This window comes from Chrysochloris asiatica, unplaced genomic scaffold, assembly GCF_000296735.1.
Source record: "Chrysochloris asiatica unplaced genomic scaffold, ChrAsi1.0 scaffold00249, whole genome shotgun sequence".
In the NCBI taxonomy this organism is placed as follows: domain Eukaryota; kingdom Metazoa; phylum Chordata; class Mammalia; order Afrosoricida; family Chrysochloridae; genus Chrysochloris; species Chrysochloris asiatica.
In genome coordinates this window covers 890029-902771 of record NW_006408767.1, presented here as the reverse complement: position 1 = coordinate 902771, position 12743 = coordinate 890029, and the positions used below count along the sequence as shown (strand labels likewise).

At 38.4% G+C, this 12743-nt stretch overlaps 1 protein-coding gene across 1 annotated transcript in view; it reads left to right on the top strand.

The window, feature by feature from the left end:
* Positions 1-9384, top strand: part of ACTR3B (ARP3 actin-related protein 3 homolog B (yeast)) — a 237677-nt gene extending 228293 nt beyond the window's left edge. Inside the window, exons 10-12 of the mRNA XM_006873668.1 lie at positions 1350-1475; positions 2414-2497; positions 9289-9384. Coding sequence (XP_006873730.1) covers positions 1350-1475; positions 2414-2497; positions 9289-9384 — 306 coding nt within the window. The remainder of the gene's footprint in view (positions 1-1349; positions 1476-2413; positions 2498-9288) is intronic.
* The last annotated feature ends 3359 nt before the right edge of the window (positions 9385-12743 follow it).

Sequence of the window (12743 nt, the reverse complement as noted above, 5' to 3'; positions counted from 1 at the left end):
GTTCAGAGTTCTGGGACCATCACCTGAGCTTGCTTGGTCGGGTATTCTGTGTTGTTGCTGGTGGAGCTCTTTACTGCACTTCCACCCGGTCTGCCATCTTGTTTGTTTTCAAAAGGATTGTATTCTTTCATCATACTTATTTAAGCTGTGTGCTGAGCATATATATATAATTCGAGAAGCTGAGTTATATGAAGAATGTAGTTTCAGGATTGCAGGAAGACTTAACAACCTGTGATACACAGATGATGCAACCTTGCTTGCTGAAAACAAAGAGGACTGAAAGTACTGATGAATATCAAAGACCTCACCACTGGACCAATAAATAGCATCATGATAAATAGAGAAAAGATTGAAGTTGTTAAAGACTTCATTTTGCTTGGATCCACCATCAACACTTGTTTGTGGAAGCAGAGTCAAGAAATAAAATTACGTACTGCATTAGGCAAGACCTCTGTAAAGTATTCAAGAGCAGAGATGTCAGTTTGAAGACTTAAGGCTCTCTTGACCCAAACCATGGTATTTTCAGTAGGCTCATATGCATGTGAAAGTTGGGATAGTGAGCAAAGAAGATCACAGAGGAATTGCTGCATTTGAGTTATGGTGTTGGAGAATAATATTAAAGGTACCATGGACTGCCAGAAGAATAAATTTGTGTTGAAAGAAGTACAAGTAGAAGCCAGGATGGCCTGACTTCATCTCTCATACTTTGGACATACTATCAGGAGTGACCAGCTTCTTTGAGAAGGACATCGTGCTTGGTAAAGTGGAGAGTCAGTGAAAAAGGGTAAAGAAAGACCCCCTAACATGATGGATTGTTACATTGGCGGCAGCAGCGTGCTCAAGTGTAGCAGCATCATGAGGATGCTGCAGGACTGGGTGGTACTTCATTCTGTTGTACATAGGTTCACTGTGTGTGGAAACTTACTCTGTGGCACCTAACAGTAACAACAAGATTCCAATCTTACTAGATTAGGGTACACCCAACTACAAGGTTACAGGGGACACTTACTTATCCAGAACACTCTCTTTCTGCCCAACACCCTTCCAAGAAGGTTCAGGTATTGATTGGGAGACTTCTCCCCTAGTGGTTCTGTGAGGCAAAACAGCATAAGATCCCATGTTAATTTGACCTTAGATGAAAAATAACTATGAAAAGTCATTTTATCAGTTTATACAGTTTATTTTAGTATCCTGACCCATGTAAAGTTCTTCATGGAGGCAGAATTGTTTTATGTATTTCTGTGGCTTTAATTAAGGAGAAGTACTGAGAGGAAGAATTTGGGGCAGTTTATTGGAGAAATATTTGTAGAGCCTTTTATTCACAGACGACCTTCTGCTTTGTCTTTTAGAATGTCGTTCTTTCAGGAGGTTCCACGATGTTCAGGGATTTTGGACGTCGACTACAGAGAGATTTAAAAAGAGTGGTGGATGCCAGATTAAAACTTAGTGAAGAGCTCAGCGGTGGCAGAATAAAGGTATGAGACCAGAATGGGGACACTTCCATGCAGAGAGCTGCTGTGCTGGAGTCTCTGGGTGCTCTCATTCCCAGTGGAAGGAACTTAGCTGGGTAGTAACAAATAAAAACACATGTGAACTGCTCTCTTAGCCACACTGTGAAATTACTTTCAGGAGTTCAGTTGCCCAAATCTACTCCAAGCAAATAGTTAAGACTGATACAACTAGTGATACAGTAACAATTTGATGTTCTCACCAACCCCATGTTTACACAGTTTTCTTTCCTATTGTAAGAGATCAGGCATATAGTTTAATAACCCAGTGTCCTGGGAAATGGCATTGATTTATAGTGACGATCTTTAATGTCCTTCAGAAACGTTCTTATGAAACTAAAAGCAGGTGCTACAATGTGATTCTTTTAAGTTTGAATTCTTAAACTGGTGATTCTAACTAGGCTTGGAATTTGATAGGTTAGGTGGGAAAGCATGCATACAGTTTTCACCTGAGAAAAGAGACTCCTGAAATGGAATCTGTTTCTATGATGTAGTTTTAAAAAATGTTTTTAAATATTTTTTTGGTCAAAAAACTTCCTAGGTCAGTTGATAAGTTTTTTGTTTTGTTCTTTTTTGTTTTTACCATGTCTTACTGTTATAGAAAGATAACCTTCACTTGACTTGGATGCTTTATTCCTCTGATGTCTTCTGGAGTCAGGAACACAAGGGAGTGCATTGCAGCAGGAAAGGCTGAGGAACAGTGCTTTAGGAGGCAGCTGTGTAATGGAGTGATGTACTAGGAGGACCTGACCATAGTAGGAAAAGCTGTTAGGCCATTAAGATGGGAAGAAGGCCCTGTGTTTTCCTCTAGTTACAATGGCATTATCATCATGTCAACTGAAAGATTATTAGAATGAAAGCTTGTTTGCACTGCTTGACCTAACTGTCACTTACTGTATTTTCAGCCTAAGCCTGTGGAGGTTCAGGTGATAACACATCATATGCAGCGCTATGCTGTGTGGTTTGGAGGCTCAATGCTTGCTTCAACTGTAAGTCATTTCCTAGGTTCTGTATTTTAATTTTTGTGTTTTCTGTTGAGTTTTAATAAATATTGTCTTATGAAGGTTAAATAGTATGTATGCTCTAAGCAGTCCCATTTTTACTACTGTGAAATACAAAAAAATATTTTGACAATTTTTTAAGTTACATTTGTTGTTGTTAAGTGCTGTCAAGTCAGTTCCGAGTCATAGCGACCCTGTATAGGGTTTCCGAGGAGTGACTGGTGGGTTGGTACCACCAACCTTGTGGTTCAAACTGACCCTGTGGTCCGGTGTATTGTTCTGCAGCGCCACACCAGGACTCCATCAAATCACATAGCAAATTCATAATTGTTCGTGCTGATTAGTGTTACAGATAAACTGGATACATTAAATCTGAATATAACCTAAACCATTTTACATTGATGGGTCATTGCAGTGCAGTGCCTGTTCCCAAAAATTCTTTTTTCTTGACATGTGTTGTGTTGTTGTTAGGTGTTGTCAGTCAGTGTCAATTCATAGTCACCCTGTGCACAACAGAACAAAAAGGTGCCTGGTCCCTCGCCATCCTCCCAGGTGTTGTTACACTTGAGCCCATTGCTGCTGCTACTCTGTCAGTCCATCTTGTTTGGGGTCTTCCTGTTTTTTGCTGACCCCCAATTTACCAAGCATGAGATCCTACTCCAGGGACTGGTCCCTCCTGGTAATATGTCTGAAGTATGAGAGACAAAGTCTCGCCATCCTAACTTCTAAGGAACATTCTGGCTGCACTTCTTCCAACACAGATTTATATGTTCTTCTGGCTGCCCATGGTCTTTTAATATTCTTCTCTAATACTGTAATTTAAATGCATCTGTTTTTCTACAGTCTACCTTATTCACTGTCTGACTTTCACATACATGTGAAACAATTAAGAATACTATGAGGTCAGGTGCAGCTTAGTTAGTCCTTAAACTCTAATCCTTGCTCTTGAATACCTTAAAGAGGTTTTGTACAGCAGATTTACATAATGCAATATGTTTGATTTCTTGACTAGCTGCTTCCATGTGTGTTGATTGTTGAGCCAAGCAAAATGAAATCATTGCCAACATTATTTTCTCCATGTACCATGATGTTATGTATTGGCCCTATTATAAGAATTTTTGCTTTTTGTTCAGTGAGGGGCAATCCATATTGAAAGCTGTGGTCTTTGCTCTTCATCAGTAAGTATTTTAAGCTATTTTCTCATCCAGTACGCAAGGTTGTATCATCTGCATATTGCAGGTTGTTAATGACTCTTCTCCATTCCTTATGCCATGTTCTTCTTCATATAATGCCATTTTTCAGATTGTTTGCTCAGCATACAATGAGTAAGTTTGAAACCTTAGCACACATTTTTCCTGATTTAAAACCATTAAATATCCCCTCGTTCAACTGCCTTATGAGCATAGTTAAATGTTCTGGAATAGTTGCCATGATCCATTCAAGTGGAAAGTCTTTGCAAAGTCAATAAAGCTCAAGTAAACATCTTTCTGGTATTCTCTGCTTTTAGCCAACCTCCATCTAATATCAGCAACGATATTAGATGCAAGTCGTCTTCAGAATCCAGCTCAAATTCCTGGCAGTTCTCTCTCAATATACTTTGCAGCAGTTTTTCAAATTATTTGCAGCAAAATTTTAGTTAGTATGTGATATTAATGATATTGATTGGTGATTTCCACATTTCGTTGGGTCACGTCTCTTTGGAATGGGCACAAATATGGATGTCTTCCAAGTAGTAACCCAGGTAGCTGTCTTCACAATTTCTTGACATGGATGAGTGAGTGACTCTAGTGCTTCATCAGTTTTTGAAAGATTTCAGTTTTGATTTTGTCAATTGCTGGAGCCTCATTGTTGTTCACCAGTACATTCAGTGCAGCATAAATGTCTTCCTTCAGTACCATCGGTTCTTGGCCATATGCTACCTCTTGAAATGGTTGAATAGTCACCATTTGTTTTTCATACAGTAGTTCTGTGTATTCCTTCCATCTTCTTTTGATGCTTTCTGTATCGTATAATACTGTGCCCATGGATTCCTTCAGTATTTCAAGTCAAGGCTTTAATTATTTTCTTCATTTCTTTCAGCTTGAGAAACATTGAGCATGTTCTTCCATTTTGGTTTTCTAACTCTTGGTGTTTACATTTTTCATGGAAATACTTTGTCTTCTTAAACTACCCTTTGTAATTTTCTGTACAGCTCTTTTACTTCTTCATTTCTCCCATTGCTTTAGCTTCTCTATAAGCAAGAGCAAATTTCCAAAATTCTTCTGACATCCATTTTGGTCTTTGTTTCCTGGCTTTTTTGCTTTCTTCATATATGCTATTCTTGATATCCCATAACTCTTCTGGTATTTTGTCATTATTGTCGAATGTATTAAATCTGTTCTTGACATTGCCTCTAAATTCAGGTAAGGTATATTCAAATTCATATTTTGGCTCTTGTGGACTTGTTTTATTTTCTTCAGCTTCAGCTGACATATGAGCATTTGATGGTCTGTTCTACAGTTGGCAGCTGGCCTTGTTTTGACTGAGGATATTGAGCTTTTCCACTGTCTTTTCCCATATTATTGTTGTTGTTAGGTGCCATTAACTCAGTACCAACTCATAGCAACCCTATGCACAACAGAACGAAACACTGCCCAGTCCTGTGCCAATCTTACAATTGTTGGTGCATTTGAGCCCATTGCTGCTGCCACTGTGTCATTCCATCTCGTTGGGGATCTTCCTCTATTTCTTCAACCCTCAACTGTACCAAACATGATATCCTTCTCCAGTGACTGGTCCCTTCTGACAGTATGTCTGAAGTATGATAGACACAGTTAGACCATCCTGGCTTTCAAGGAGCATTCTGGCTGTACTTCTTCCAACACAGATTGGTTTGTTCTTTTGACAGTCCATGGTACTTTAAATATTTTCCTGTAACACCATAGCTCAAATGCATCTGTTCTTCTACTGTCTTCCTTATTCACTGTCCAACTTACACATGCATATGAAGTTACTGAAAATATCATGGCTTGGGTCAAATGCACCTTAATCTTCAAACTGACATCTTTGCTCTTAAACACTTAAAGTGGTCTTGTACAGGAGATTTACCTAATGCAATACATCTTTTTCAATAGATATAGTCAGTTTGATTCTTGTGTATTTCCTCTGTTGAGATTCCTGTGCATAGACATCTTTTATGTTATTTACAAAAGGTATTTGCAAAGAGTAAGTCGTTGGTCTTGTAAAATTCTCTTACCAGTCTCCAGCAGTGTTTCTGTCATCAAGGCCATGTTTTCCAGCTGCTGATCCTTTCTCTTTATTTCCAAGTTTCACATTCCGATCACCAGTAATTATCAATTTATCTTGATGCATGTTTGATCAATTTCCAACTGAAGAATGTGGTATAATTTTCAGTTTCTTCATCACTGGCTTTTTGGTCTGTAAATTTGAATAATAGTGCTATTAACTGGTTTTCTGTGTTAGTGTTATATGCATATTATCCTATCACAGCACTGTATTTCAAGATAGATCTTGAAATGCTCTTTTTGACAAAGAATGCTACACCATTCTTGAATTTGTGATTCCAAGCATAGTAAACCAATATGATTATCTGATTCAAAATTGCTATACCAGCTAATACCTAGAATATTGATCTTCATGCATTCCATTTCATTTTTACAACTTCCAGTTTTCCTATATTCATACTTTGTACATTCCATATTCTGATTATTAATGGATATTTGTAGCTGTTTCTCCTCATTTTGAGTTGCACCCCATCAGAAAATGAAGGTCCCAAAAGGTTTGCTCCATTCACGTCACTGTTGTCAACTCTTGTTTGAGGAAGCAGCTCTTCCCCAGTCCTATTTTGAGTACTTTTCAACCTGAGGGGCTCATTCATCTTCTGGTACTATATCTGACAGTTTTCTGATGCTATTCAGTAGGTTTTCAGCAGCTTAACTTTTAAAAGTAGTTGCTGCTCCTACTTCCTAGTATGTCTTAGTCCTGAAGCTACACCAAAACCTATTTAAGATACTGGTAACGTAGCTTCCAGAATCACAGCAGCACACAGGCCATGACAGTAAGACAAACTGACAGACAAGTGGTATTAATTCAATAGCTAGCAAGTTGTTCCCAGCATACAGTTGGACCTGAATAAATAGAGTGAATATATTTTAAAAAGAAAGAAAGCAACATATATTCAGTGGAATAGTTGTTGTTGTTGTTGTTAGGTGCCTTTGAGTCAGCACCGGCTCATAGCTATCCTCTGTACAACAGAACAAAACACTGCCTAGTCCCACACCACTGGAATACTCAGTGATAAAGAAAAATGAGTTCCTGAAACATCTTGGAACATGGAAGAATCTGGAGGACATTATGTTGGATGAAATAAGTCAGTCACACAAAAACAAATATTGTATATTTTCACTTTCATAAAGTGACATGAAAAAATAAACATGCAGAAACTAAAGATGCTCTGGTGGTGCTGTGGGTTAGGCATTGGGCTGCTGACTGCAAGGTGAGCAGTTCAAACCCACCAATATCTATAGTCTTGGAAACACTATAGAAGGTCACTATGAGTCAGAATTGACTAGATGGCAGTGGGTGGGAATGTTCATTAATGGTTACCAGGAATGGGGGTCGGGGTAGAAGGGGGTTTCATGTTCTAGGTAGTGGTGGTGGTGGTGGTCTTATGCCATTAAGCTGGTTCCAACTCAGAGTTTCCAAGTCTGAAGATCTTCATGGAAATAGAAAACCGCATTTTTCTCACCTGTAGAAACTGGTAGATTTGAATTTCTCACCTGTAGTTTCTCACCTGTAGAAACTGCTGATCTGGCACTTAGCAGTCCAAATTGTATCCCAGTAGACTCTCAGGACTCTGTTGTTGTTAAGTGCCATTGAATTGGTTTCACCTCCTCCGGACTAACGCTCTAAGCAGTTGTTATTTTTGGTGATGGGAAAGGTAAACACCCAAAGAGAGTTGAAGTGTACACAGCTTGACACGGGGAAACAATTTGCTAAATAGTACACAAGAAAAAAGGACCTGTTGGTAATGCTGTTGTACTTACAATTTTGAAGCAACAGTAAAGACAACCAAAAATATATGTGTGGGTTTTTACAAGAATAAGTCAAAAAGTATTGCTATGAAATCATAGAAACCTTTATTAAACAAAAATATCAAACTGTGAAGCTGTTGATTTGCACCATAACCTTCAACTAGATGTGTACAGTTCAGAAGGCAGTGTTTCCTTCTTTCTGACTCTACCTTGAGGAATCCTGTACTCTTTGATGATTTTACAACATGATAAAATGGCAGTTTTGGCATCCTTGGGGGAACTCATATCATGCTCTGTTGAAATGTTCGTTGAGTTTAGGGAACAGTAAGTCTGAAAGGACAAACTTGGGACTAGAGGGTGGATGGAGTAAGGTTTGTCAGTGAAATTCTCATAGGACTGCCCTTGGTATCCTTGAAGAGTGGGCAGGTGCACTGTTGGATTGGAAAAAAAAAAAAAAAAAATTCCCTTGCTGGAATGTTACTGTCTTTTTTCTCACAATGCAGTCTTCCATTTTCCTAAAACTTCTTTATAATAATCCCCATGCTTGTCCTGTGTTCTTTGAGAAGCCTGTCAAGATTATCTCTTTGAAATTCAACAAAACACAGTTGCCATAACCTTCTGAACTGCCATCTCAACCTCAAATGTCACTGGCTCAGCAGAGCCTCCTCGGAAGCTACTGTTTCAATGGAACCTTTAAAAAAAAAAAAAAAAAAATTTAAGGCAATCTAATGAGACTAAGACAATTATATTACTTGAGATCACTTTTCTATAGTCATCCACTGATCATAGAGACACGTTGAAGCACATTTTGTTTGGAATAAACCTATGCATGTATGAACTGGAACCCCAGTAGCAATACTTTTTGACTTACCCTCATAGTTCATAAAGTTATGTTCTACATCCTAGGTTGGTGAGTAGTGTGTGGTTTTAAAAGCTTTGAGTGGCCATATGAGATACTCAACCAGAACAAAAGAGAAAGATGGAAACTGAATACAAAAAGAAACTAGTCTTCAAGAGAAATAGTCTATATGACCCACGGTCTCCTCTCCTGGAGACCAGAACCAGATGATGCCAGGGCTGTAATAGATTGACCCTGATAGAATTGGAAGAAATGTGGAATAGAAACTGAAATTCCTAACTAAAAAATAACAACAACAACAAAAACAGATCTAGTGGACTGGTTGAGACTGGAGGACTCCCTGAGGCAGATGTCTTGAGATACTCTTCAAACCCTGAACCGAAATTAACCCCTGAGATCACCTTGTAGTTAAATTAAATGTTGACTCAAAAATAATGACTCTCACTCATAATCTTGTGCTCCTTTAGAAAGTCACCTATATGATACCAAGCAGCCAAAGATTACTTTTAAACAAAGATGAGAATGTAAAAGGGACCAGGAAACTAGATTAATGAAGGCAGAACAACCAAGCAGAATAATGAAAATGTTCACCCCTTATGAAAAATGTAGCCAATGTCACTGAACAACTTGTATAGAAATTGTCAAATGGAAACCTAGGCTACTGTGTAAACGGTCACTGAAAACACAATGGAATGTTATTTTAAATAAATGAATAAAACTTTGCTTTAATAGTTCAATCTGTCTAGGAGGTCAAAACCTTACATCAAGGGTCTGAAGAAAGAGAATGAAGGTTTTCAGTAAGCAGATATTCTCGTTTGTTTAATAGTTAATTTTATTTCCTTTGTATAATATTTGCATATTCCTTTATAATGTTTCTTTTTTCTTAGCCGGAGTTCTTTCAGGTTTGCCACACCAAGAAAGACTATGAGGAATATGGCCCCAGCATTTGCCGTCACAACCCTGTCTTTGGAGTCATGTCGTAGTTCCTGCCTTGAGACCTTCCTTCAGGTGGCATCATGTTGGTGAAAGTGGCCTTCAGAACCAGAGGAGACCTTGGGCCTGTACATATTGGCATTTGTTGTTCTGACCAAGGAGCGTGCTTGCACCTCACCCTGCATGAGGCACCCTGAACCATTTCCGTGAGAGCCATATCTGTGTGGTTTCATTCCCATTCATCATTTCTCCCTTTCCCTTCTTACTCCCCATGTTAACGCTCCCTTTTCATCTGAGCGTGTAGCTTTTAGCTAACAGATACACTTCTGAAGGAATTCAGCAGTCACTTTAAACATTGTTGTGAAGAGAAATGCTAGAAAATGGCGCAAAATAGTTCCTCTCTAGGAAAAAATATGGGTATAAGCCCTTTTCCTCACAGACTATTTTTGTAAATACAATGTTATAAACTTGAAATACAAATTGATGTTTATATTTCCTAGCATTTTGTATTTTATGATATTTAGTACAACCAGCTGATTGTAAGCACGAATAGATATTAATGTCACGGAGTGGTGTAACAAGAGGTTTTTAATTGTGTGGCATGTTCTCATATGTTTCTAGGCAAAGAGTAAACGCAAACTTATTTTGCCACTTGTTTGCTAGAAAAAGATTGGAGTAACTTTATTTGGAGTAACATGAAGTTTAAACATTAAACAGTGTTGTATGAGAATTATTGCAGATAATATCTTTTAGTTTTCTTGTTTGAACTTTCTGGAATTGTTTATAGAAGATGACTTTGTTGTTGATGAGTGTTGATGAATACTACCTTGCACCATTGTAATAAAAACTATTAAAATGTTTACAAATATTTCCTGCTATAGTGCGGTGATCCATTGATTTTGTCACTTTATCCATACTTATTTAGAATAATATTGAGTGTTTAACCGTTATATCAGTGGAGAATTTTCTGATTAATACTGATTCTGAGGAAGGGAGTTTCATGAAGCGAGGTAGACTGCGCCGGGCATGTCATCACCGGACCATCACAGGACCATCTATTAGAGACTTGGTTTTGGGTAGAGATGAAGAGGGTGGTTTCCTAAAGAATTCCGGTGTCCTTTCTCAGGAATCCAGAATTCATGATAATAAACTTTTAGTAAATATTCTGACATTTGCTGAATAGATTGCTGGCTTGAAAGATAATTTGCTAAGTTAATTAATGTAGGTTTATTGCATACTTCACATGATAAAAGTATTCTACAAAATCATAGAAACCTTCATTAAAAATATCAAACTATGAATTCATTGCTTCTTGACATTTCCTCTAACTAGACCTATATACTTCTGAAGTAGATGTTTTGATCCTGGTGTGGTGCTGTAGGATAAAGCACTGGACCACAAGGTCCATGGTTCAAACTCACCAACTGCTTTTTGGAAACCCTATACAGGGTCACTATGAGGTGGAACTGACTTGATAGAACTTAACAACAGCCCCTAGTCCGCTAAAATCTGAGTTTAATAAATCTTAGTGACTAACCTTGCCGCTTTTGTCCTGTCCCTCTGCCTCCCTACCTCCTAGATTTATCTGCATTGCCTCGGGGGTTTGCTCCTTCTCTGGATCATTAGACTGTTTTGATTTCTCGTCATTGTACAGTGATTTTATTGCAACAAGCTTGTAGGGGGCTATCTGCCTCAGCCTTACCCTGCCATCATCCATTTATGGTAGCAAGAATAATTTCTGCTTATACCATTTGTATTTTATTTCTGTGCTACATAGTAAGTATAGAGTCTACTTTGACACCTTCACTCAAGTTTACCATTTTTAGTCCCTGCGTTCTCACTTCAAGGAGCTCTCATAGCATAGTGGTTATGAGTCTGGCTGCTAATCTCATGGCCAGCAGTTCGAAACTACCAGCGGTTCCACGGGTGAAAGATGAGGCTTTCTGCTCCCGTAAAGTTTTATAGCCTTGGAAACCGTATACAGGGTTGCTATGAGTTGGAACCGACTCCACAGCACATCACCACCACCACCTTCTCACTTTGGCCATTTGCTTGCCATTATTCTTGTGAGTGTGTTTGTTTCATTATCCGTGTTCTGCACTGCTGCTAGGTTTATTTTTTGTTTTTAATAAACTTTTTGTTGTGAATTGAGTGAAGGTTCAAAGAGAAGGTCATCAATTTTACATTCAACAAATCATATACTTCGCTTCATTACAATGATTTCATTCCCCTCCATGTACCATCCTTTAACAGTATGTACCTCTATTTATTCTAACTCCTGTATTCCTCCCTGTGTTTTGTGCTATCTTCATCTTTCCTCTGCCATCCTTCGTTTTATTATATATTGCCTGCCCCTTCACCCATATTAACATGTGTTTCGCGGGAGAAAGATGAGGCTTTCTGCTCCCATGAAGATTTACAGCCTCGGAAACCCTGTACAGGGTCGCTATGAGTCAGAAACGACTCCATTGCACACAACAACAACAACACCCTGTTGTTGGAGTCCTGGTGTGGTACTGTGGGTTAATGCACCAGACTGCAAAGCTGTTTGAACTGCAAGGTTGGTGGTTCAAGCTCACCAGCTACTCCTTGGAAACTCTATACAGGGTTGCTATGAATCTGAACTGACTCAACAGCACTTAACCACAACAATCACACCATGTTGTTGTTATGTGCCACGGAGTCGGTTCCGATTCATAGTGACCCCGTACAGGGTTTCCGAGACTGTAAATCTTTACGAGAGCAGAAAGTCTTATCTTTGTCCCGTGGTTAAGTGCTGTCAAATCTACCCTCTAGCCAGTGAGTGGTTTTCTCTCTAACTGTAGGTGGATAGATGTACTTCTGGGTTCTCAATTCTGTTACATGTATTTATCTTTGTGTATTTCATTGTACCAATACCAGGCTATTTCAACTACTGTAGCTGTGTAGCAGGTTTTGAGATCAGAAACTAAGAGTTCCTCCTGCTTTGTTCATTTTGAATAATGCTTTGTTTATCTGGGATCACTTTCTTTTCCATATAAAATTAGTGATTAGTTTTCCCATCTCTTTAAAGAATGATGTTGCAATCTGGATTGGGATTGCATTCTATCTGTAGATGTTGCTTTGGATAATGTTGACATTTTCACAATGTTAAGTCTCCCTATCCATGAGCATGGTATAATCCTTCATCTCTGTATGTCTCTTTTGGTTTCTTATAGTAGTTTTCTTTGTAAAAGTCTTTTCTTTCTCTGCTTAGATTTATTCACAAATATTTCACATTTGGGGTAAAGTAGTACTGTCTTCCTGATTTTCTTTTCAGATCTCTCTTTATTAGTGTAAAGGAGTCCAACTGATTTTTGTTTGTTGATCTTGTACCATGTCACTTTGCTAAAACTATCAGTAAGTTCCAATAATTTTCTTGCTAAGTCTT